At 39.6% G+C, this 25,366-nt stretch overlaps 2 protein-coding genes across 2 annotated transcripts; both read left to right on the forward strand.

The window, feature by feature from the left end:
- Window positions 1-226: 226 nt before the first annotated feature.
- On the forward strand, window positions 227-6,577 carry tmem135 (transmembrane protein 135). Its single transcript, XM_085420649.1, has 15 exons — window positions 227-402; window positions 743-870; window positions 1,665-1,757; window positions 1,879-1,912; window positions 1,999-2,064; window positions 2,352-2,398; window positions 2,475-2,516; window positions 2,617-2,745; window positions 2,842-2,911; window positions 3,036-3,203; window positions 3,333-3,396; window positions 3,522-3,598; window positions 3,878-3,976; window positions 4,086-4,153; window positions 4,943-6,577. The coding sequence occupies exons 1-15, from the start codon at window positions 265-267 to the stop codon at window positions 5,091-5,093; spliced, it is 1,374 nt and encodes a 457-aa protein (XP_085276775.1). The 5' UTR covers window positions 227-264; the 3' UTR covers window positions 5,094-6,577.
- Window positions 6,578-7,924: 1,347 nt separating this feature from the next.
- Window positions 7,925-23,750, forward strand: ltn1 (listerin E3 ubiquitin protein ligase 1). Its single transcript, XM_085420650.1, has 32 exons — window positions 7,925-8,080; window positions 8,255-8,461; window positions 9,540-9,638; window positions 9,994-10,224; window positions 10,313-10,365; window positions 10,478-10,658; window positions 10,879-11,052; window positions 11,211-11,401; window positions 11,618-11,765; window positions 11,856-12,113; window positions 12,306-12,617; window positions 12,989-13,207; window positions 13,332-13,373; window positions 13,489-13,678; window positions 13,776-14,015; window positions 14,115-14,268; window positions 14,407-14,557; window positions 14,719-14,929; window positions 15,074-15,230; window positions 15,475-15,579; window positions 15,684-15,811; window positions 15,903-16,038; window positions 16,516-16,660; window positions 16,982-17,198; window positions 19,428-19,665; window positions 19,795-19,872; window positions 20,014-20,200; window positions 20,333-20,498; window positions 20,922-21,142; window positions 22,238-22,432; window positions 22,664-22,831; window positions 22,955-23,750. The coding sequence occupies exons 1-32, from the start codon at window positions 8,039-8,041 to the stop codon at window positions 23,015-23,017; spliced, it is 5,307 nt and encodes a 1,768-aa protein (XP_085276776.1). The 5' UTR covers window positions 7,925-8,038; the 3' UTR covers window positions 23,018-23,750.
- The last annotated feature ends 1,616 nt before the right edge of the window (window positions 23,751-25,366 follow it).

Here is a 25,366-nt window from a genome sequence, read left to right on the forward strand (position 1 = left end):
AATTGAACCATAACTTGTGTGTTTACACTGACGGAAACAAAGAAATTATTCGGCATATCTGGGTTAGTCGCTGGATGCAAGACTTGCTTGTAACAGGCTACCTATAAAAATGTCACAGCTGTTATTGCAGCCGTGTAAAGAGGGCTCTTCTCCTAACCTTATTGATCAGCACCGGGCGCGTGCATAGCTCATCCTCGTGACTGCGCCCCTTTTAGGGAACGCGCACGGCAGCCTACCACCTTCCTGCTGTCACTGTGCACAGACATGGCTGCTCTCAGCAAAATACCGCATAACTGCTACGAAATCGGCCACACTTGGAGCCCGTCGTGTGTGCAGTCTGCTGCCGATGTGACTAGGAGTGCTCTGGAGGTGTCCTTTAAAATATACGCGCCTCTTTACCTGGTAAGACGTTTGACCTGAAATATAACTGTAGACTGTGAGGCTAGCTAAATAGCTAAAGTTAGCGAGCTAACTAAAGTAAAATGGCTTAGTAGTTCGCAGAAAACCTCTAAAGATAGGCTGGCACGTCGCTAGTGTTGCACTTAGGTACGAAGTCCAAGTTGTACATGTGGCCGATCAGATAAAGGAGCAAAAACATGTCATGCAACTTCAGCCAGGTTCCCCCTTTGTAAATTTCATTGCCCTCTGGGCACTCGTCACGACTGTAAGTGTAAACTTTAGCAGAGTTGGAACTGTATTTGCCTTGCATCTCCAGTGTGCAGTAACGCACTGTGCTTTGCAGATAGCAGCAGTTCTAAGGAGAAGGAAGAAGGATTACTACTTAAAAAGGCTTATCCCAGAGATCTTTTGGTCTACCTCTTTCCTGACTACCAATGGGGGTCTCTTCATCGTTTTCTTCTGCATTCTCAGGTCAGTGAACCCATGTCTAGAGTATGTAAACACAAACTTGGCACTAAGCTGCACTGTCATTATGTTTATTAATGAAAACGAAAGTGAAATGTATACAGTATGATATATGGATAAACTGAGCATGAACGGTCATGTTCTGTGAACCACACCTGCTGAAGCTGAAGCCACTTTAGCTTCTTCCACGTGTGCCTCCTTTCCTTTAACCTGTCAGCATCTGAGTGTGTCAGCTTCATGTCCTGGCCACTGTGGTCATGTTTGCATTAGGGTCACCCTCTGTGGACATCTGTGATAAAATAAACCCACTATTAACTTTATGGTCTTGTTTGCTAGTTTAAGAAAACTTTTTTTTTTAAATAATAATTTAGTAAATTTGTGTCCCGTTTAGAGTAAAGTAAAAGGTGGTTCTATAGTGTCATGGTTTGACTAATAAGGAAAAGGTCCCTGGACCTTCCAGGAGTAGATACAAATCCCTTGGGTGTTACGTCAGGAAGGCCAATCAAACATGCAGAGATATCTGCTTATTCATAAGGAGCTGGCACTGCTGTGGCAACCCCTTGTGGATAAGGGAATTGCAGAAAGTAGTGTATGACTACAGTATCAGCTTGGATTGTCTTTGTCTATCGTTTCAATAAGTGCGCATTTTAAATACTTGGATAATACTTTCCTTATCATGGAAAAATGGAAGACGGAAGAGCTGACAAAATCTTGTGCTGACAGTGTGGGATTGTCTTCACTGAAACGTCCCAGCTGGGGGAAAAAAGGAAGTGAAATAATGCAGTGTATTTTAACTGCAGGAGACTTTTGGGAGGCTTCTACTCCTGGTCTGTTGGGTTTGGCTCAGCACTGCCAGCCTCTTATATTGCCATCCTGCTGGAGCGCAAGAGCAGGTGAGATGCCCGTCTGTTACGTTTCAGTATGTTTTTTCTCGCCTCTCCTAGATTCAAACATGTTTCATTCACATAGAGTTTACTTTTTGCCTTTTCGCCTCTTTCTTTTTCATCCTCACAGGAGAGGGCTGCTGACAATATACATGGCAAATCTTGTAAGGGCCGCTTCTTTCGAATATTAGTAGTTGTATGTGAACCTTGCTATGTGTCTGCATTTTTAATAGCGTAATGTTGTTCTCAGGCCACTGAGACTTTGTTTCGCATGGCAGTGACACGAGGTGTCGTCAAACCCATTAAACATGGCGAGGTAAGGTCAAAGGGTGGGGCTATGAGCTTGTTATCAGGGTTAGGTTTAGATCATGTAAATTACTGCCAACCTAATTTTTTTTAAGACTCTCTCTTGTTTTTGTTGTTGGATTATGAGTCTAATAATGCAACTACAGGGAACTCCAGTTGTGAAAACTGAACAGACTTCAGTAAAAAGTATCAACGGATCCAAAAAGAAGCATTTATGACTTTATAGTTCTGACGAGACTGCACAGTGGTGAAATGAGTCATGTGTTTGATTCTTTCTCTCTCTCTGCTTCCCATTAGGTGCTGTTGTTCTGCATTACTTCATCACTCTTTATGTTCTTCTTCAGGTTAGAGCAGCACAGTGAACACATTGTTGCAAGTGTTAATGTTTAAGGTTAAGCTGAATTTTGTTTTATACTATAGAAGTAAAGATGGTCTCAAAGGCTTTGCATTCTCCGCATTGAAGTAAGTTGTTCCCGTTTCTATTGATGCCTTCATTTTCACTGCTGATGAAAAAGGTTTATAGATAAAAGTTTATAGAAGTGGTGTGTGTTTTCTGTCTTAGATTCATCATTGGGAAAGAAGAGATCCCAACACACTCTGTGCTGGCTGATGATTCACAGCCATCAGCAGAAAGGCCTGACTCTAGAAGAAAGACTCTTCTATCCTCCACCAGGAAACTGCTCGAATCAATGTGAGAGAAAACACACCCGACATCATGGCAGTGTGTTGGATTGTGGCTTACATGAACTATTTTTCGTCTTCTTTTTTTTTTCTTTTCCAAATCCAGATGCAAACGGGGACCAAGACACAGATGTTGCAAACATTATAATGACAACTGCATATCCTACTGTGTCAAAGTAAGTCTCCCAAGAAGTTAGTTTTTGTGTGATCCCAATCCTTTGTGATGTTCTCATAATGCTTATTCATTTACATCTTAAATAATGATACTTGATTAAGATTTGTTATCATTTGTCACCGTAGGGTTTTGTCAGGATGTTCAGTGTTGGCTACGTGATTCAGTGTTTACTTAAAGTGCCATCAGCATTCAGACAGATGTTTTCGAAACCCTCCCGCCTTCCCTCCCTCTTCTACAACAAAGAGAACTTCCAACTCGGGGTTTTTCTAGGCTCCTTCGTCAGTATCTATAAGGTAGATGTGCTGTTTTGTTTTCTATTAGTATCTTTATTATGTTCCTTTCCTGCTTACACATTTGATTTCCTGTCTTTTACTTGTCTAACCTTGCCACGTTGTTGTATATTGTGCTTTTCTTTCACTCAGGGAACAAGCTGTTTGCTGCGCTGGATGCGTAACATTGATGATGAACTCCATGCGCTTATAGCTGGTGAGACAGGATGGTGTAACCTGTCACATAAAGTCCCTGCAGAATGATCCTCCTCGGGATTCTGTTGTGCCTTTGCTGATTAACTTCTTTTCTCATATGTTTCTCCATCTCTCTTTTTCCTGAAGGCTTCCTGGCTGGAGTTTCAATGTTCTTCTACAAAAGCACAACAATATCCATGTATCTCTTTTCTAAGCTGGTGGAGGTAAAAACAAAAACAAAAATCATAGAAATAAAAAAGGTCCTCATACTGATATATTGTCTTTGAACTAAAGTGTAAATGTAATAATAAACTTGTATCAATATAAAAAAAAAAACAGAATTAATGCTTTATTGATAAATACCACATTTTTATCATTATTCAGGTATCTCTGCTTGGTTTTATGTAGTAATCACTGACATGTGCAGCCACGTAAACATGTTTCAGAAACTGCAACAAATACACTTAACATATACAACATTCCCTATGTATCCCTCTCTTTAGACTATCTACTTCAAGGGCATTGAGGCTGGCCGGTTGCCTTACATTCCACATGCAGACACAATCATATATGCCGTCTCCACTGCGATCTGCTTCCATGCTGTAAGTAAACATGCTTTCTTACTCACATACATATGCTTCACACAAATTTTTTTTTTTCTTTTTTAAAGCTGAGCAAGGATATAATGCTTGATGTATGGCTTCTACACAGGCTGTGATGGAAGTGCAGAACCTCAGGCCAACTTACTGGAAGTTCCTGCTGCGTTTAACCCAGGGCAGGTATGGCTGTATGGACATTGTAAATGTCATCTTACTTTGAACCTCTGACCGCTTCTTCAAGGTCAAATAAGGTCATACTTGTGTCTTTAAAAATATGCTTAAAATTTACTGAATTCGTTTGTATTGGCAACATTTCAGAAATGATACTGGTGTGTGGGGATTCTAAATATCACATTACAGTTTGCATCCAAATATCATGTCACATTTGACCTCTGACCTCACTTTTATATTTCTCATCTGCCTTTCTTCCAAGTTGACCCCAGTATGAGACACATGAGATGCCTGCAAAGAATTGTGGAGAGAAAGAGAATGAGCTGGCTAGTTACTTAGAAATGTAATGTAGTGTAATAATAAACTCAAGTTATTCATGTCCAGTTATTTACCAATCAATTCCTGTTATCCATTACCTACTCCTACAAAATGTTTGTATATTTAAAGTAAACCTTTGTCATGATGTTATCTGATTTTTGCTGCACTACAAACTTCTCAAAGTACGTTTAAAAATACCAATGAAAACAAAATGAATATATGAAAATGACAGTACTACTACCCTTAAGAGTAAATAGTGCCCAGAGATTGAGCTGCCTTGCAGAGGCCTGTGTACTTGGAGTGCTTGTTGTTAATCAGGCTTTGATCCAAACCATACAAGAAGATATCAAAGTTACTTTGCAGGAATCTCATATAAACGAACAATATTTTAGATAAGTTGTCACTTTTATTCAACATCAGCTTTGTTCGTGTTGACTTCAATAAAACTGTACAGGGCCTTTTCTCTCTCTGATTTTCTAGGTTTGCTCTGATGAACCGACAGGTGCTAGACATGTTTGGGACTCAGGCTTCCAGAGACTTTAAAGGCTTTGTGCCCAAACTGGACCCCCGTTACACCACGGTGCCCAGCAAGACAGTGCTTCTACCGGGAGGTGACATCCAACTTGGATGATTTGGGACCAACAGATTGACTTTGGGGTTACCTCAACATGAAACTAACAGCCTGGTTGTTCTCTCTGAGGAACTTAAGGGTTGTTTTTTTTTTTTTTTTTTTTTTTTTTTTTTTTTTTTTAAAAAGGTGTGATGCTGCAGAAGTAGTGATGTGTTATGAAAAAGATATGCTTCGGATTGCACCCAAGTTCAAAACAGGGTTTCTTGAGGGTTAATTGTTGAGCTGTAGAAGCTCACTTACTGACAAAGACTGAACTTTACAGGTCACTTGTTTGAAAAAAGTGAAATGTACAATTTCATTTTAGCTCTGTCATTTTTGTCAAAATTGACATGGACATTAATAAAAAGATTTGTTAGTCCTAATGAAAATGAAAAACAACGTAAATGATCTGAATGAACAACAGATTTTGCTAGATTGTCAGTTTGTATTTGACACGACGTAGTGATCTAGCAGCTGGAACAGTTCCTTCAATAACAAAATGCTTTTGAAAATAAAAATGATTGGGTGCGTTTCAACCACATTCTTTTTATCCTTTAAACACAATCTGGATTTTGGCAAGTTACCTTTCAGTTTGCTCTGATTTTTGTGCTGTTCGAGTGGTTGTTTTCACAGAGATTAAACCTCACAACTCCTGTAGGAGTAGCCACAACGATGTGTTTTGACACTGATTTAAAAGCAGGAAGAACGCGGGAAGAATTTTACACCCTGATCTTTTCTGAATGTGTGTTTAAAGGCAGGGAGACATATAATAATGTAGCCTTATTCAATCAGTTATCCATAGTAGCAGTGGGAGTTTTATGTAGATCCTCCAATACAAAACACAGAGGTACCATTTTAGCCAGATGGTTAAACTACAGTAGATAGTATTTATTTCAATTAATTTATCCACCTTAAGAGATACTTGGCAATTTTAGGAGTTATTTGTGGTCAAATTGATGTAGTAATAAATCTCACTGCAATTGACATTTACTAAAAGTCACAGGTGGAAAATAAATCCATTCACACTGACAGCGTTAATTGACGCTGAGTAAGTTCACTCGCACTGAGACTCTTTGCTTGCACGTAAGAAACCAAATTATTAGTTCAGTTGTTGTAGGGAGGGAAATGAACACATGCAATGTGATCACTTTAAACTTGTTTGGAATGTGCAAATTGTCTATGAACACACCTCTGCCTCATATTTTAAAAGGTGGGGTTATTTAAATGTATTGAATGTTACATGTAATTATGCTACAGTCTAAAGAGATTATTTGTTCAGTGCACTGACTATTGCAGTTAGCTTTGCAGTGATTGTAAGTTTGACTCTGTTTAATAAGTTTGGGTACTTGGATTTACATCCTCAGGCTCTGCATTGAGAATTTTAATCTAAATTTACTGGAAATTCCAAGTTGAACCCTGTCACTAAAATTCCACTTTGATCAACTGTGTAAACTGACGAATTTGGAGCATTTCCTTAAGGCTGCTGTGTTCTGTGAATAAAAAGAAACACTCAGCTCAATTTGGTTTTGATTTATGTATTTATTATTGTTTTTGGAAAGATATGTGTCTGCAGGAAAAGATTGTCGTTTACTAAAGAGTGGCATTTGCATGTTTTACTGATAAATGAACACATGTTTTACAGTTAATGAAATTCTGAGTCTAAGGATACTACGTAAAGTTGTGAGTGTACAACACAAATTACATCATATCAGTATCAGAGTAAATACTTTACAGTATATTTTAACAGTAATCAGAAAAAATGTCATACCAGTGCAGTGTATCACATCCCAATTTACATTTATCAAATCTAGGAAGCAGACAATATAAACATTTCCAAATATCATGCAGGGGACATTTAAATGAGCTTTTCTCTTGCAGCATCCTCGTCTAAAATTGGAAAAACACTGTTTACTTGCACAGTCTGCACTCTGTCTGTGGAGGGCAGCAAAGATGCCCGCAGTGTTTCAGCTTAAGAAGAAGAAAGAATTAACGGAAGTAAGCACAAGCGATTTCAAGTTTTTTGAGAATGTGACTGCTACTGCTGTTATGTGTGTAGCAGTGTGTTTAAAATATAAATTAAAATTTGTTTAACATTAATTCCCAAACGATGTCGCATGATAAGTGCAAACTTAAAATATTTTAGAATCCAAGCAAACCTACTGTATGACATATATATATATATATATATATATATATATATATATATATATATAACATTAAGATTATATACAAGCTAGTACATGCATATTATTTCTTAATTAAAAAAAACATTTTTAGAACAACAAAACACCACAATCATCACCATGGTTTTGTTAATACACTCACAAAACCAAAGAAGAGTAAAAATCTATGATAGCAACAAGAAGTCTACACATGACCCATGATTACGTAGTGGCTATAGTAAAATGCTCCAAGATCTAACCCCATACTTACATTTTCTGTTTTCAGAAAGAAAGAATTCTTATCTAGGGTTTAAATTCACAACAACAAAGATACATACAGGGGGAGGAGATAAGAAGTATGACCACTTAATTCCGTAGATGAGCATTGTTCCAAATCAAGTCAAACTTTCAAAAGTTCTGTAAAACTCAATTTTACACTGATGGACATATCTGAGGGAAATGTCAGTCTTATCTTTGCAAATTCCTGCAATTAGTTTGTCACAAGGCATATTTCAAGTACTTATTATCTATTGACTACAAAAATGCAAAGATCCTGTGACAACGAGCACTGATAATAGTCTTCGTTAGAAAAGCCAGTACCAATAGTTATCACCAAAACCCCAAAAGACAGAATTATAAAACTTTGACACGGGCGCTTTACTTTGAAAGATGTAAACAGGAAGTCCAGACTTCCGGAACACGAGCGTGACAACTGGCGTTAGGTCTGTGTAATGAAATGCTGTCAGCTTTAGTAACTACAGAGTTATCATAGGAAATATACACTTTAAAGATTAATACATAGCCATGGGGGGTAAGAATAAACAGCGAACTAAAGGAAATGTTCGGGTGAGTTGCTCCCACTGTCTGTAAGGCAGAGTGTTAAAGACAACAGCTAAAATTGCTAACAACAAAGCCGAAAACGAGCTAATGTAAACTTCTGATTATCACAACGCGTGACATAGCTGTGGTGTTTGATAGATGTAGCTAACCACACTTCGTTTTTATCTTTCCCGCCACTAGCCGTCCAGCAGCGGCCGAGCTGCTGAGGTCCTGACCCGGGAAGGTGGCGTAATCCCGGCGTTTGTTGGCTTCGGTTCGACCGTCGCCTCGGAGCTGAGTTACGTTCCAGCTGTCCACGGCGCGGAAGACATAGACAACCTGGTAGATGCAGATTTCCGCCTGGTGCTCAGAAAATTGTCGAAGAGGGATGTTGTCACCAGACTCAAGGTGAGTTTAAACCCCAGCTGTAAGTTTAACTGTTATTCTGCTTGATGCCAGATACACAAACCCCGTCATGATTTCACTGTAAATAAGTCATATTACGCAAAACATATGCTGGGAGTTTAGGATATGTTTATATATGCATATGAAACACTGAGAGTTTCCGTGAACAGCCACCAAATAAAAGTTTAACACTTAGAGTGAACTCCAAATCTCCATACTGATGAAACTTTCCTCACCCAGCCAGGAAACTACTTGTCAGTCAATTGTCCAATTACATTTGAGTCGTCTCTGAAAATAGTTGATCTGTATGTAAACATGGTTACCTTTTTAAAACGGTGAATTCTGTACTTTTGATTAAACTGTTGAATTAAAGCAGCAAGTTTGTTTCAATCATGTCTTGGTTGCTTGAGTTAAACGCCACTTTGTTGTGTACAGAGGTCACTTACAAAAACTTAACATTTTGTTGAGATCTAACTGAAACGCAAATTGTAGCAGCTTACTCTCAACAGGAAAGAAATGACGTGATGACATCACACCTGTATTAGCCTCCTTAAACTGGCTTGCACTCCATAGCAGGATTCACTTTTCAGGATCTAAGTTTTAAATAGTCTCAGTGGTTTTGATGCCATCTTACTTAGCTTTTCAGTCATGGCTTGTGACCTTTGAAAGAACTTATCTTTTCACATAAGAGCTGCCCAGTCTGAACAGACTGATAAAAAACCTATATATTCTCACTTGCTTTCAGTTCTAGTTGAGCAGGGTACACTGTCTTTTTTTTTTATAATGCAAGCACAGTCTTACTTACTTTGTTTGATTGTTTTTAGTGTATATTTGTTGTTGATTTAGTGACTGTTGTGTATGGTGTATATTTCGTATAACAGCTGACATTGTTTGAAATGTGCTATAGAAATAAACTTTTGACTTTAGTTGACTAGACATAATTGCTATGTAAAAAGTTAAAAAAGCACACATACCCACACACATGTTACAAACAGTACCATAAAATACTGTGTGGACATGACTGTTAGATACGTTGTTTTTTTGTCCAAACTTGTCTGGTGATTATGTGTAATCTTCTCAGGCTGTGCAGGATTTTGGGTCCATGTGTCAGGAACGGGATGCTGATGTTGTCAAAGGGATCCTACCATACTGGCCAAGGATTTACTGCAAAATATCAGTGGTGAGCTGTCCATTTATTGGGAAATCATGATTAGTTTTCATATTATTTCGATTGTTATTATTGTTACTATTAATTTCAACTATTCTGGAAAAATTAATGACATCTAGTGCATAACAAACCACTCCAACCAGCTCAACAATTGTAGATTTTACACTACTTCAGATTTCATATCAATCAATTCAATTATCCCTTTTTTACCAATGTGTAATTATAAAAATGTGTAAAAGTATTTCTCACTAAGTGGCTGCCTAAAACTACACTAGAAGAACATTTTATGTGAGATTTAAATATGTGTTTGTTTGTTCTTAGGGTGTGTCTATATTAAAAAAGGTTTTCTCTTCATAATGTCTGTCAGGATCACGATCGACGCATTAGGGAGGCTACCCAGCAGGCTTTTGAGCAGCTGGTGCTAAAAGTACGTCGCAGCTTGGCCCCATTTCTGAAAAGCTTGATGGGTCATTGGATTCTGTCCCAGTGTGACACCCACACACCTGCAGCCTCAGCTGCTTTCCAGGCCTTCCAGGCTGCTTTCTCACCCGCAAAACAGCCTGAAGCTATCAGCTTCTGCAAGGATGAAATCCTTAATGTGAGTAGAAGCGGTGGCATCATTGTGGACGTGGTGAATTTTCTGCTTTAGCTGAATTTAACATGCAATTGTTGTTTTTACATTGCAGGTACTTCAAGATGTTTTGTTGAAGGAAACGGCCGACACACTGAGTGATTCCCAGTATGCTAAGATTTCATCTCATTGTAGCACCTCTGTTCGTCCTTCTCACTGTGCGCCACGATGATAATGTATTCTGTCTTTGCTGAGGCACTGATTTTTACTTGTTCTCTAGAAGTTTGACGGAGGAGGAGAGGGAAGCCAAATATGTGCGCATGCTGACCAGTTCTCTGTTGGGGGTGAAGAGACTTCTCTCCCTGCTGCTCCAGGATGACAGGGCGGCCCTGGAGACAGGACTAGCACATCTTGTTAATTCTGGAAAGTTTTGGAAATATGGCAAACACAAGATTCCACAGGTACTAGCTGATTAGGCCTGATTTGAATGGTATTTGTAGTGTGCAAAAAACAAACCCTCAAAACAAACAAACAAGGTGTTTTTGCTGGGCTGTCACCTGCCAACAGAAAGCTTTAAATGCACCATGACATTAATTTCTGTCACTGTTTGTTTGCACGTTTTGGCTAAATCTGAACTGAATAAGCAACTGTTGTTTACTGTTGTAAAAATTACAACTGCAGGTGAGGGGGGCGTTTTTTGAGATGGTGTGTGCTCTGTGTGAGTTCACACCAGGACTGGTCCACGCTGAAGCAGCGCGTCTCTGTCCTGCTGTCCTCCTCAGTATCGACGACACGGATCCTGTAGTGCTGCCCCCCGTGTGGGAGGCTGTTCTCCACGTTGTGTCTACAATCCATGTAAGCTCATGTTTAAAACATGTCCATGCAATAATGATAATACAGCTGGATTTCTGATATTAAAATGAAGTGAAAAAGTAGTGCAAGAAGACATTATGTTAAGCAACAACAAGTAGATGTGTTTTATTTTGTTGTTGTTTTGTCTGTGTGTGGTTTAGGATTGCTGGACACACGTGAATGCCAAGAAAGGCTTCTTGCCCAAACTTTGGGCTCTGTTAAAAGAGGGCGGCAAAGGCATGGCTAAAGCTTTACACCCGAATCTGATGCCGCTTCTTAGTAAACTGCCCCCAGAGGTCACTGATCCAAAGATGGACTTCTTCACCATGTTCTTCACTACATTCGCACAAGGGTAATTAGTTTATGTGTATATTTCTATCTGTTTTTTAAAATGTATGCATGTATTATGTTGAATGAGAAAATTGTACAGGTCAAATTAATACACTCAGAAAGTAAATGTATTACTTGAATTCTTTAGCAAGTCATTTGATGAATAATATTCTTATTACTCTTCACGTAACTTAATAATCTTTTGCACTATATAACCTCAATTGTGTGATTGTGTCAGTCTTTCTAGTGAGCGTGCAGTAACGAGCCCATCAGAAAGTGCGGCGATAGTGACATCTTTTGTTGAGTGCTTGAGATACTGCGTATTACAAAATGCAGAGGATGTGGACGACCAGGGGAAAATAAGGAGCATGCTGAATTCACAGCAGGTGGAGTCACTCAGTCATGCATGCTTTTCCCATAATGGTAAATCTAGCGAGGTTGGCATCTTTCTTACATTTGCTTTTGTCTTTTTGTAGCTTCTACCCCTACTTGAAAATGCTCTAAGAAATCCTTCCCTTCAGAATGGTCCTCTCTTCCTTTCGGTCACTGAAATGCTCATTTCCTGGGAGAAGAGGGTAGGTTTACAAAGGGAAGGTGAAGCCAGTGACAGCAAAGATGTCTTTCAAAGACTTCTGACAGACTTCTGGGAGGAACTTGGTCTTCTCTGTGTGAGTTATGTTGACAACGAGGAGGCAGATCCACAGGCTTTGGAAGGGATAGCCACCTTGCTACATGTAAGCTTACTTTTGAAAAGTCTCTTGCTCAAATGTATTCTCCACAGAAATGGCAATTTTGTCACTGAGGATGCAGGAGATCAATATGACTGTCAGAGCAATTTATGTCAAAAAAAGAAAAGGAAAAAAAGGTCATTAGGTAACAGATAAAGTGGCGCCAAAACAAATCTATTCTCTCCCGTGTTTCTCCAGGTGATGCATTATCCTGAGAGGGTAAACAAAAAGCAAACACAGAAGAAGAAATCTGTCAGGTTGTGTTTTTCTAAACCAGAAGAAAATGAGAAAACTGGAGTTGAGGGGGATGGCGCTGAGAAGCTTGCGCAGGCGGTGTCAGAGCTTGTGAATGAGAAAGCATTTGGGTCCCTACAGACGCAGCATTTTGAAGATGTAGTGTGCCAGCTGGCACAGCTGTGCCTGGTGCATGTGAATGAGAAAAACTCAGAGAGACATCTTGTTTTCCTCTCCCATCTTATGCGGTCTTTCCACACCCCCAGAGTTTTCAGTGTAAGTCATTTGTTTTTAAATTTGTAATTTTAATTGCAGAGAATTGTATTTTAATGTCAATCATTTATTCCTTCCTTTGATTTTTAGTGGTTGTGTTCTGCTAATCTTCTTTTTTTTTTTTTTTTTTTACACCCGATGAATTTGTCTTCTTAATTGCAAAATCTGTGAAAACATTGTTTTTACAAATAGGTGTCATGATTTGCAAAACTGCCGACGGTAACGTTAATTATCTGTAATTTTAATGAAGTCTTAAATGTGAAAGAACCCTTGTATGACCCTTTGGATTCAATAGTGAAAATTATTTCATCCTTACCAGCTCTTATAGCTCATTGAAGGTTTCATTTTTTTCACCCTAACTGTGCTTCTCTTAGACATTGGTTGAATTGGATGACAAAATGACAAAAGACGAGAAGCAGAGGGATGAGGGGATTATGAAAAATCCAGCAGTGCAGTTCCTGTTGGAGCGGGTGGTGGTGTGGCTGGCTGAAAAGGGGCGCACAGACACCGAGCACCTGGTGGAGATGGTCTTCAGCTCGCTTCACTGCTGCAGTGGGCAGGAGACCAACCGCATCCTCAACCATATCACCACGGTGAGATGCAGATGTGAAACTTGATGTCGAGTCTTCACTATCATCAGGATTCCCACATTTGCTGGAGATTCATCTCAAACCTTTTTCCTGTGCTAATATTTTCACTCTTCACTCTGGTTTCTAGATGGGTCTGTCATGGGGAATTATCCTGCAGATTATTCAGAGGGTATGTGCTACTCACTCACTCATTTCTTTTTTCTTTTCTTCAGCTTGTTCCCTACATATATATCAAATTTATGATGCTGGAACTGTCTGTGCTGCTCTGCTATCTTTCCTGTCAGGCATGTACGGATCCGGAGACTCTGAAGAGCTGCAGTGATTGGCTAAAAGGTTCGGTTCTGGGTGAACAACTCCTGGGATTGACTGAGGAGCTCTGCAAGGTGGGGAGCAGCTCTTGCGACTCCATCTCTTCTACAAGCGGCCACAGTTGGACGCTTATCAGCCTGGTCCTCTCTCAGCATCACAACAATGGTGAACACAAAATCAAACATTTTTACAAAAAAAAAATACTTTTTTGTTTGCTTGTTTTACTCAAAAATCACGTGTTCTGTCTGTTTTACATATGCAGAGTCTCTGATCGGAGAGGTGTACATGGAGAAAATCTTGGAGAAACTCCACGCCACTCTGTCTGAGACCAAAAGCCTATCAGATAAAGGCAACATGGAGCCACTCATCTCCTTCATTTGTGATGTGGCTTCCACGTTCTTCTCTTCTGTACAAGACTGCCTTCTTCTCGTCTCCGCTGAGGAGCTCTTGCTCACCGTCTTCCAGCTCACTGCTCAAGATCAGGCGCACACTCACTTATCTGGTGGGTATTTGCACAGTGCACAAGCCTCATGCATACTTGACAGGTATGATTTAAAAACAAACAAAGCAAAACTCATTTGTCGTGATATTGTTTTGATAGACTCACTTTTACATAAAATGAGGAAAGTGTGCGTGGCTGGGGTCCAGTCATTGGTCCAACACTGTGAATATGAGGTCAAAGAAGGCGGCTTCCTGCACAGTGCAGCTGTTTGGGTGAGGAAGCAGCTGCTTGCCACACCGCTGGATATGAAAGGGTAAGGAAATGCTTCTTTAAAAAATAAAGTGGTCTGTAATTGAACTAATTCTGACCTGTTTATTGCATGTGATGCATACTTGAAGAATCTTTTCCTGTCTTGTTGCAATTAAGATTTCTGGCTGTTATTTTGTTACAGCATACAGGTTCTAGTTTTGGCCGTACAAAGCGTGGTGGAGTCGATCATCTCTGTCTGTGATCAGGCGTCCTCCATCATCATCCAGTTCTTTACCCTCCTGATGCCCAGCCAGACAGAGTGGACAAGAATCAGGCGGGCCTTACCTCCTCAGGTCGGTAACCTTAATGCGCATCAATTTTACTAAAGGGATCATTTGGGCACTGGCAAACAATGGGCAAATATTTTAAACGGAATAATTTTTTTAAAATTAAAGCTTGCAATTAAATATTTGATACTAATCCATAGTTTTACTCCTATTCTCTGTGTCTTCAGTGGATCAAAAGCCCTTTACTGTCTAGCCGTTTGCGAGATGTTTGTGAAAAACCCTCCATGGACATGTGGAAGTTCAGGGAGTTGAACAAGCTGCCAGCCCACCTGTGTGCCTGTGCTCTTTTAGGGAAGGTGGCACACAGTGCTGCATTCACACATGGTGGCCAGAGTGAGGCAGAAAGTCCTTCACTTCAACAAAACCTTACATACACAGGTAGACAAATTGAACAGAACATGAGCTACAGTTTTCCCTCAACTTATTTTTTTTTTTTGTTTTTATTCCGAGACTACATGATGTATTTTTTATTTGACAGACTATAATGTTTAATCCATTTTTTGGTGCCCTTTTGTTCATTAGTTTCAGAACTACTTTACGCTCTGCAGTGGTGTAAGGAGTTAAACTACAGCCCTACGATGGTGTCGACATATCACAACATGCTGACTGACTGGGGCCTCTCAGAAGGGCTTAATGGACAGGTTCCAATGAAACCCCTGCAGGAGACTCTCTACACGAGGTGATATTTACTCACTAATTCCTGACAAAGAACAGATTTATTTAGGACTTGGCAAGACCAACCTGTGTCGTAAAATTCTGTATAAACAGAAGCTGATTTATTGAGTTTTCAGCTCTACTGGAAATATCTCATTTATGTTTTTTGCTCTGTCTTTGATTCACATCTCACTTTCTATGCAGTAATTTAAAACACCATTCAGTGATTTATTTATTTATTTTTTTTAAATTGTCTTGTTGCCATTTAGGTCAGTGACAGAGGGAGGTCTGTGGTCTCTGACTCTAGAAAACTACATCCACAGCAACAGCTTGGAAGGCGCAGCAGTGAGGAAGCTTTATGGTAGTGCAAACAGGTCAGCAGTTGATCAGTTAAAATTGTTTAAATTCACGGATTTCACACTCAGAGCTGTCATGTGGCTGCTGTGTTGCATATTCATAATTTTCTGTGTTTGACTAGTTTGTTCCCAGTGTCTCAAAGCAAACTGAACACACTCCAGGTACTCTGCCCCAGTATGAGCAATGAAGACAGGGAGAGTCTTGTAGCTTTGGCTACTGCTGGATTAGTCAACTGGCAGGAGGATGAAAGTAAGAACACACATATGAATATACACACAAATGCACACATGCTTATTTTGCACTTGAAGAAGTGAATAATAATTGTGCCTGTGTGTCTCAGATGTGTATGGGTGTCTGGCAGTGCTGCTGTGCTGTCTGAATGCCAGCACACAAGTAGAGGACAAGGTTGTGCAGGCTATCCTGGCCACTGTGATGGAATGGAGGAACAGCAGGGAGGACTGGTTCCTCTTTAGCTGGTAATGTAACTGCATAAGCTGTTTATTAATCTCTCGAAACACAAAGTTTGTGTACACTGATATCAAAACCCTCGACAGCTGAAGTTTATAACATCTCGATAACATTGGTTATCGTATTCCAGGGGTCACGGGATAAAGTAAGAAGCAAATGAGCAGTTCCAAAATGCTAAAGTCTTATAGGGGGTTCTTGGTAAAATGTGGTTTGTACCTACTAAACGAGATGATTCACATGAATGTTAATTTGACACATACCCCTTGCACCACTGGCATCTGTAAAATATGCTGGAAAACAAGTCCTACTATAAGATAAGGTAAGATTAAATTGGCTATACTTTATACCAGATTTGGTCAATTCTTTTAAAGAATGGTATATTCTTCAATAAAGTTAATAAAAACAGTTACAATTGGTTAAATTGTGTGACTCACTGGTGTATTTTCTACTGGTTTTGACTGCTTTTTCTATTTCACATGTTTTAGTGACCTGTCCAAAGCAACTTCAGAGCAGTTGAACCTTAGTGTGGAGATCATGCGGTTCCTGTCCTGGCTGGTGACTCGCTGTCCAGCAATTCTAGGGGGAAGCCAGTGGGACTTCCTGCTGTGCTCTATGTTGGCATGGTTGGAGGTGAGATGTATCTCATAGATGAGCCTTTTTCACATATACACCGCAGTCAAAAATCGTTCTAAACTTTAGCCCGCTGAGCGTCATGCGAAAACAGAAACGTCCAAATCGGTATGATCAGGCATTAAACGGATTATCCTCCAGCTGTCTTCGCACTGCAGAGTCCCAAACATTGTTTGGAGTTTATCTGTGAAAACGGCTGTTTTTTTTTTTTTTTTTGTTTTCACTGTATTTAAATTGTTAGTCTTTGTTGTGATACTCTGCTACTCCCAGAATGTTTATTTCTCACAGTCTTCGACTTTATTTGCTTGCTTTCAATCTCAGACTGCCAGTGAGAATGTTGGAAGTCTATGGAACCCATGGGTGCAGCTCTTTGTGTGCGAGAACGCTGGATTGATAGTGAAGCTGAATGAGTTCTTCACAACATTATCTTCGTCCAATATAGCAGACAAGCTGCCACCAGAACTGGCTGGCGAATGGACAGATTTCTTTGTAGAGGGAATCTACAACCTGCTGTTACCGCTGCCTGTCAGTATCACAGGTATGTGTGGATATGATGTTTTTCTTTCCAATTTTGCTAAACATTAGATAGCACATATCCTCTGTGTAACTGAATAGTACATTTTTGATCCAGAGATTCAGTCGGAAATTGTGGAAGAAAGTTGATACCTCAGTCACGACCCTGAAGTTGAAAGTGGACAAACATTATCAGCAAGAGCAGAGAGTGGTGTGAAAGTGTTTGACCCTCTTCCCGAGTTCCTCTTCTTTTATATGTATGTCACATTTACATGTTTCAGATTATTAAACACATTTAAATATTAGACAAAGATAACACAAGTAAACACAAAGTGCAGTTTTTAAATTAAGGTATTTATTGTTAAGGGGAAACAAATCCAAACCTACATGGCCCTTTGTGAATAAATGATCTGATTAAACCTAATAACTGGTTGGGCCACCCTTAGCAGCAACAACTGCAATCAAGCTTTTGTGATAACTGGCAACGAGTGTTTTACAGCGCTGTGGAGGAATTTTGACCCACTCATCTTTGCAGAATTGTTGTAATTCAGAAACGTTGGAGGGTTTTCGAACATGAACTGCCTTTTTAAGGTCGTTGATTTTGTCTAAGCTGCTCCAAAGTCTTTATTTTGTTTTTCTTAAGCCATTCTGAGGTGGACTTGCTGGTGTGTTTTGGATCATAGTCCTGTTATAAGAACCAAGTGCGCTTTAGCTTGAGGTCACAAACAGATGGCCGGATGTTCTCCTTCAGGATGTTTTGGTAGACAGCAGAATTGATGGTTCCATTTACCACAGACAGTCTTTCAGGTCCTCAGGCAGCAAAACAGCCCCAGACCATCACACTACCACCACCATTTTTACTGTTGGTGTGATGTCCTTTTCTGCAGTGCTGTGTTATTTTACACTAGATGTAATGGGACACACACCTTCCAGAAAGTTCAACTTTTGTCTTGTCAGTATTTTCCCAAAAGTCTTGGGAATCATCAAGATGTTTTCTGGTAAATCTTTTGCTCAGCAGTAGGTTTTGTCTTGGAACTCTGCCATGCCGGCCATTCTTTCCCATTGTCTGTCTTATGGTGGAGTCATGAACACTCACCTTAACTGAGGCGAGTGAGGCCTGCAGTTCTTTGGATGTTGTTCTGGGGTCTTTTGTGACCTTTTGGACGAGTCGTCGCTGTGCTCTTCGGGTAATTGTGGTCGGCCAGCCACCCCTGAGAAGGTTCACCGCTGTCCATGTTTTTGCCATTATAATGGCTCTCACTGTGGTCTCACATGATGTCGATCTTTTGGTGTGCTCCACTTTGTGAGGTAGGTCTCATTTAAGTGATTTCTTGATTGAGAACAGGCGTTGCAGTAATCAACCCCACCCCACCAATAATAAACACCTTTACTTAGAAACTGCATTTTGTGTTTACTCGTGTTGTCTTTGTCTAATATTAAATTTGTTTGATGAACTGAAGCGTTTAACTGGGACAAACATACAAAAAATAGGATATCAGGAAGTGGGCAAACACTTTTTCAAACCATTATACTTCACTTTCAGAATTAAATTTAGAACAAGTCTCTGTTTCTTTCTGTCCCACAAGCACTTTTATTTGAAAATTAATTTTTTCAAAGTAAAGGTAAAATGCAGATATGTCATAACTAGTCTCACTGCAAACAACCACACTTTTTAAATCAATAGGAATGCAAAGAGTGGAACCCTACTTGTCATGTGTGAAGTTTAAAGTAAAAACATGTGGCAGACAGTGTGCAATATGAATCTCCAGAGGTTTTTTTAAATCTCCTCAGTGGCTTCATGGTGTAGTAGTTAACAGTTTGCCTAATGTGTGAAAGATCCCTGGTTTGAGACCTGGAGCAGACACAAGTCCCTCAGAGGGTTTCATCTGAAGAGGCAAAATCTGTGCCAAATCAAATAAAGTGGATCGGTTGAAGAAGAAGACAGATGTTTTAGCTCCTGACAGTAAAGGACTTCAAATTTAGTGGAATTAACTCACTGTCATTAGATAAATTTATATGTAGATGTTTTAATTTCTGTATACCATTTAATATATGCAGTATTATAGCATGTATGATATTTAATGTCGGTTATTTACATATGCACAAGTGCATAATAAGTGTAAGTAATTGTCTTTTTTAAAAAACAAACAAACGTATCTCTCTATTATATGGTTTAGGAAGATGATGTACATGTTAAAGCATTACGTAGTCCTGTATGTAGTACTCTAATCATTCTCTTTGTTATGTTATTCAGAGGCCTTTGCTGAACCAGATGACCCCGTGTTCCCTTTGGCAGTACTGCAGTCAGTCGGTGTTGCACTGACGCATGTACCTGTGCAGCAGCTAACCCAAAACTCGTTGCCACCGCGCTTCATAGCGGACCAGAAGACGAACCTGCCAGAGCCTCTTCAAACACTCCTCAACACTTTCTGTCCTCTGCTCCTGTTTAAGGCCAGACCTCTTCAGATCGCCATCTACCACATATTGGAAAAGTGAGGATTTCGAATATACAGTGTTATATTTATCCTGAAAACTTGAGCGCCTGCAGGCATTTGCACATAGTCCCCTCACGTATACGGTAAGGTATAAAAAATGAATGTACTTTCTTCTTGTCAATGCAGGGTCATGCCTCAGCTGCCCGAGTGTGATGGAGAAGGCGACAACAATAAATCTGACGACGACAGAGATGAGCCATGCCTGTAAGTCATTTGGGATCGTCTTGTTGCACAGATGCAATGGTTTCTTGTCCACTTTCTTTGTTTTGTCATATACAAAATATTGTCAGGTTTTGTTATAGGTAAAATTTTTAAGCGATTCTTACAGTTAGATCTTGTGTTCAGGTCTCCTCCAGCGTCTCTGATGGCCATCCTGTCAACCTGTGAAGAGCTGTGTGATAACATCCTGTCAGGCATTCAGGTGGGAGAGTTTGCAGTGGTCCAGCCTCTCAGCGTGGAGTACTCCTGCATACTAGGATACTTGCTGTCCTGGAAGCTGCTTCTCACTTTTTTTAAATCCTCATCGTCGCATGTGAGTCACAAGATGGAATTTTAAATTTAATTGTATGACAGAATATGAGCAAGCCATATTAGTTCTGTGGTGAGAATGAGATTTGATGAGGGTATTTTTCAAAATATTAACTTGTCTTAATAATTTCTGCAGCTGCGTGCCAATTATGCCCAGTACCTTAAGAGAAGCTGCTCCCTTAACAAACTCCTTCTCCACGTCTTCAAACTGATGCCCGAGAACCCGGCCTATCCAGGCCAGGAGGCAGAGGCGAGGGAGACTAAAACCTTCTTCACAGAGAGCCTGAATCTGGCTGTTGACAGTAAGCAACATATACACACCTACAGTTACGAGACAAAGTTTAACCCATTAGATTACCAAGATTTCAGCGCTGGTTCACAAGTGAATATGTTCACCAGTGACTGTCAGTAAACTGTTGTTTTCACAGTATCTCCCATCAGTTAATTCAGTGGCCATTGAAAAACAAGGGTTAGGGTTGTTCATAACGGGTAAATCAGCACCTTTGCCTTTGCGCCTTGCTCTCTGTTTACCATGATACACTGGTATTGTATCACCAAAGCCAGTTTGTGTATTGATTTCTCACATCCCTCATCCCTATCGTAACCTCGGCCTATAAATGTGGTGTTTCCAAGGAGTTCTCAACCTTTCTCTTGAGAGCATATGTAGCCTTTTTTGTACTTAAACATCAGATTTAAATATCGCCTCCTGTTCTTCTTCCCTGTAGAGTGTGACAGTGTTGAGTGGGAGCTCCCTCACCTGGCTTGCAGTGTGTACTACAGCACAGTGCAAGACCTGCCTGCCATGGTTCGACTGTGGTGGAATAGCCAGGAGAAGAGAGTGAGCGCAGCCGTGGAGAAGTTCACGATTAAATACATCAGTCCTGTTCTCTCAGCCCAGGAGATCTCATCTGTCCACACCAGCACTCAAATGTTTGACAGCATGACTGTAAGTTTACTTAGTTATTACTTAGTTAAAGAGCTTAAAATTTCCAAGTTAGTTTGAGCACCAAATCTGTTGTCTTGTTGGTACAGATTTCTTTTTTTTATTCAAGTTACAATCTGAAACCTTTTGCAATTAATTGGTATTAAAAAACTATTGCAGAATTCTCATATAATTCTAATATGCTGTTTCAGCTTTTTATAAATTATGTCATTTAAAATGCAATAATAGCATACGATGAGTGTTTCCTCCACTACTCCGTCTACTTTGTTCATTTTTAAGCTTTTGTTATTCACATCCTCACTGCCAAAAACACACCGAGACCTCTTCTCTTCATTTTGAATGGCTTTTATGAAGCCGCTGTTGACACACTGTTTCTCATGTTTTCAATTTTTTAACATCACAAAGTTAACATGAAGTGGAATCATAGAAATCAGAATCAATGAAACTCAGCCACACAGCCTGGAACCGAGTATATGAGCTGAACACTCTAGTGTAGCTGAAATAGCCGACTCGTCTTACATTTTAAATAGGAAAATGTATTCACACATAATAACTTTCTTTTAGATTGTTCTCTGGCATTTTCAGAAAATTACAAAAAAATAATGAAACAATAACCAGCAGCTCCCTTGGGTCGCAACCCTACTTTGGGAAGAGGCGTAGTAAACAATGGCATTTCTGCAGTTTACAGTCCAGATGTTTAACTTTTCTGAGCTGGCCTCTGGGCTTTTTTTTTTCTTTTCTTTTACTATGTGAAATTCCTCATCTTCTCTGCACTGAACCGTTTGCAGTTACTTACGCGATCTTGTCGAAATCTGCAGATGCCTTCTTCTTAGCCTGTGGTAAAAGGTTTTTGTAGTAATAAACACTGAAGATGAATAAATCCTGCAGTGCTACACCTGCCTCACATTTGCAGTATAATGATGCACAAACAATAGTTTCTGTTAAATCGAATTTAATGAACCCTCACTTGACAATAATGCATTCAGTTCATTAAGTAGGATCCTGGCATTTAATTATATAGCAGGTGGCTGATTGTTTAACTGAAAGACCCCCAGTGAAAACGTGCTTTTTTTTTTCTCTCTTTTCTTTGTGCCCCAGGTCAAGGCCCGCTCAGCAGCACGGGAGGTGATTGCCACCTATTCTGTGGATGATATCTTCATTGAGTTGGTGATTCAGCTTCCACAGAATTACCCTTTGGGTTCTATTGCTGTGGAGAGTGGGAGGCGTGTGGGTGTTGCCGTGCAGCAGTGGAGGAACTGGATGCTACAGCTGAGCACCTACCTAACACATCAGGTACACAAAAAGAAACAAACAAAAAGTATATATGCAAGAAGCTGCTGTAATAAGTTGGGGTGTTGTTTTTCAACCCTTGTTGTTTGTATTATATCCTGGTAAAGTAAAGTTTGTTGAGTAGAAAGGCCAGTGCTGGCACTACAGGGCTGTGCAGATACTTTCTTTTCAGATAACGGCTAAGAAAAAGAATACAAAACCACTGAGAAAATGTAATTATATGTGCTCTTTTAGAATGGCAGTATAATGGAGGGTCTGGCTCTGTGGAAGAACAATGTGGATAAGCGTTTTGAGGGAATAGAGGACTGCATGATCTGCTTCTCCGTCATCCACGGATCCAACTACTCTCTGCCGAAGAAGGCTTGCCGCACATGCAAAAAGAAGTTCCACTCTGCGTGTTTGGTGAGATATTGATATATTTTATAAATATTCATTTATCTTTTATCAGTCTTTATAGAGATCACTGACCATGAACTGCAGCCTGTCTATTAGTAACAATATATTTTTTCCCTCTTCTTGCTACAGTACAAATGGTTCACTTCCAGCAACAAGTCCACCTGTCCACTCTGCAGAGAGACCTTCTTTTAAACGCAGTCTGATGACCTTGGCTGAAAAGACGACTGTTCTTTTAATGAACCGCAGCTGGATTGACATTGATTACGTGAAGGTTATTACAAAACTCAAACTTAAGGTCGAACTTATTAGATCAGTGAAATGAACGGCCTCGTTTGGATCGAAAAATAATGCGGAAATCGAAAGTAAAATCCACCAGAATCTAGTTCTAATTGTAATTTCAGAACGTTTCTGTCTGTATTCACAGTCCAGTTGGTTCATTTGCTTTGTTTATCCCAGTGCATTATTGTACTGTATATATCCAGCATCAGCTGCTCCCTGCTGGTGTTGCGCTGATTTTTTTCTGTAGTCTGATTTGTTCCATCTTTAAAAATGCACAGGTGTGCAACAAAAAAAAGTTGCAAAGTTGAAAAATGAGAGCTGGTCGTGCTTCAATCATTAAGAAGCAGCTGTTTTAATTAGTAGGTCTGTAAACTTAAAAAATAAAAAGAGATTTAGTTGAAGGATTACAATGGCTAGGAGGATTTTCACCAATATTTCCTAATATTTAGGAGTGTACAAAGATGATGTGTGATTTAGTTTCATGCATTTCATCTCTGAAACGCATGAACGAGAGCTTCATTGAGGTGGTTTTTAATATGAACACAATTATTCTAAAATATAGCGCAACTTAATGTTATGTGTCCACCCTGTGCCTGCAGAAAGCTGTAAATGGTGATTGAAAGTAAATAAAATACAATATGATTAATGCGTGTCTTCGATTCAATGCAGCAGAGCTGAACAAAGAATAGATGCAGGAAAATAAACTCTTAAGCTGTGTTCCACAGAAAATTATGTTATTTTTACTGTCAAAAGTTTATGCTTGTTACCATCAATAGTCGTCACGGTGATGTATACCGTATGGCAAGTTGCTTTTGTATAGGAACACAAAAGGCTGGCCTTGAAGTCTCCCAGGATGTTACAGACAAAGACCAGGTGGAGAATGATAAATAAATATATCAGTTTTTCTGGTGACTGAGTCATGCAATAGAGGAGAGTGCATATGCGGGGATTCATAAAGGTAAAAAAAAAGACTGCCCTTGTATTTCTTCACCTTTTGCATGCACAGACTTTTACTCTCGAATCTACAAAGTTTTATACCTCTGGTGTATTGTTGCAGTCATCATCTATAAAATCACTTTTCTTGTTAGCTAGGAAAGTGCAGAGCCCAGGGCCTGATTCTGTAACTAAAGACAATATGTTCACAGGAGGAACAAACTGTAAAAACGTATGGCTTAAAGGATAAACCCATGACTTAACATATGGTAAGAGATGTGATACTGACTTGGGCCACTACCTGCTAAAGAGAAGTGTCTGTATAAAAGTATATAGGTTAACAAGGGTGATATTTATGGCATGCATCACCTGAAAACCTTATTTAAAGTCAGCTTAAATGACACGTGTGCTTCCATGAACTGTTTGGTGAACCTTAGCTTCTAGTTACACTTGTATAGTATTTTATATCCATGCATTTATAACTGTAAGTAACCTGTGCTAGTTTCCCAGAAAAGATTGTAATTAGCCTCAGCCTGCGACTGCTGCACAAGTCTCCCAAGCTCATTTATCTTGGGCCCACCTCCTCCTCATGTTGAATAATTTATCTGTTTAATGGAGACTTGCTCTCATCACAGTTGTTCCTATGGAATTAATTATGACAGATTAAGCATGATCAATGAATTAATCCCTATCATTTGGTCTGCTGTCTATGCGTGTGCGCAGGCATGTGTGGATTTGTAATTCATTATAGCAGCCAGAATTTATCGATAACCTACAGCCAGCATCCATCATCATCTGCCCTTGACCTTTTTAATAGCTATTGATCTGTTTGCCATGGATAAATATTTATACCACACCCCCCTCTCCCTCCTGAGTTTTGACAGAAACACTCACACCAACAGCCTCAAATCTTATTGCTCATTATCTGGTTGATTAAGCAGTGGTGCAAATGTTATGAGCTACAATACAGTTCTGTTTGAAGCTTGTTCAAACCAGAACCACGTCAATCCTCACCGGAAGATGGCAGTATTATCACAAAGACCGGCTGACGTCCTGTGACTTAAGAGGTGCTATTTGAGGAAATGTGGCCATATTAACCTAGAAGAAAAGGGATTATTGTTCTGGGTCTGTCTAGGGAGATTAAATTACCTATGAAGGATCAAATTTCTGTTGTAAAATGTTCTGTCTCAAGTTACTTTTCAAACAAATAGTTTTTCATTTCATCCAAATAATTAATGTGAAATTTAAAAGGGAAATTAAAAAGAGATCACAGAAGGACTATTACCCTACTATCTCAAATTACTCTAATGAATTTGATTCATATTTTAA

This window comes from Rhamphochromis longiceps, linkage group LG10, assembly GCF_057381845.1.
Source record: "Rhamphochromis longiceps isolate RC_006_pf linkage group LG10, R_longiceps_female_GT1.1, whole genome shotgun sequence".
Lineage (NCBI taxonomy): Eukaryota > Metazoa > Chordata > Actinopteri > Cichliformes > Cichlidae > Rhamphochromis > Rhamphochromis longiceps.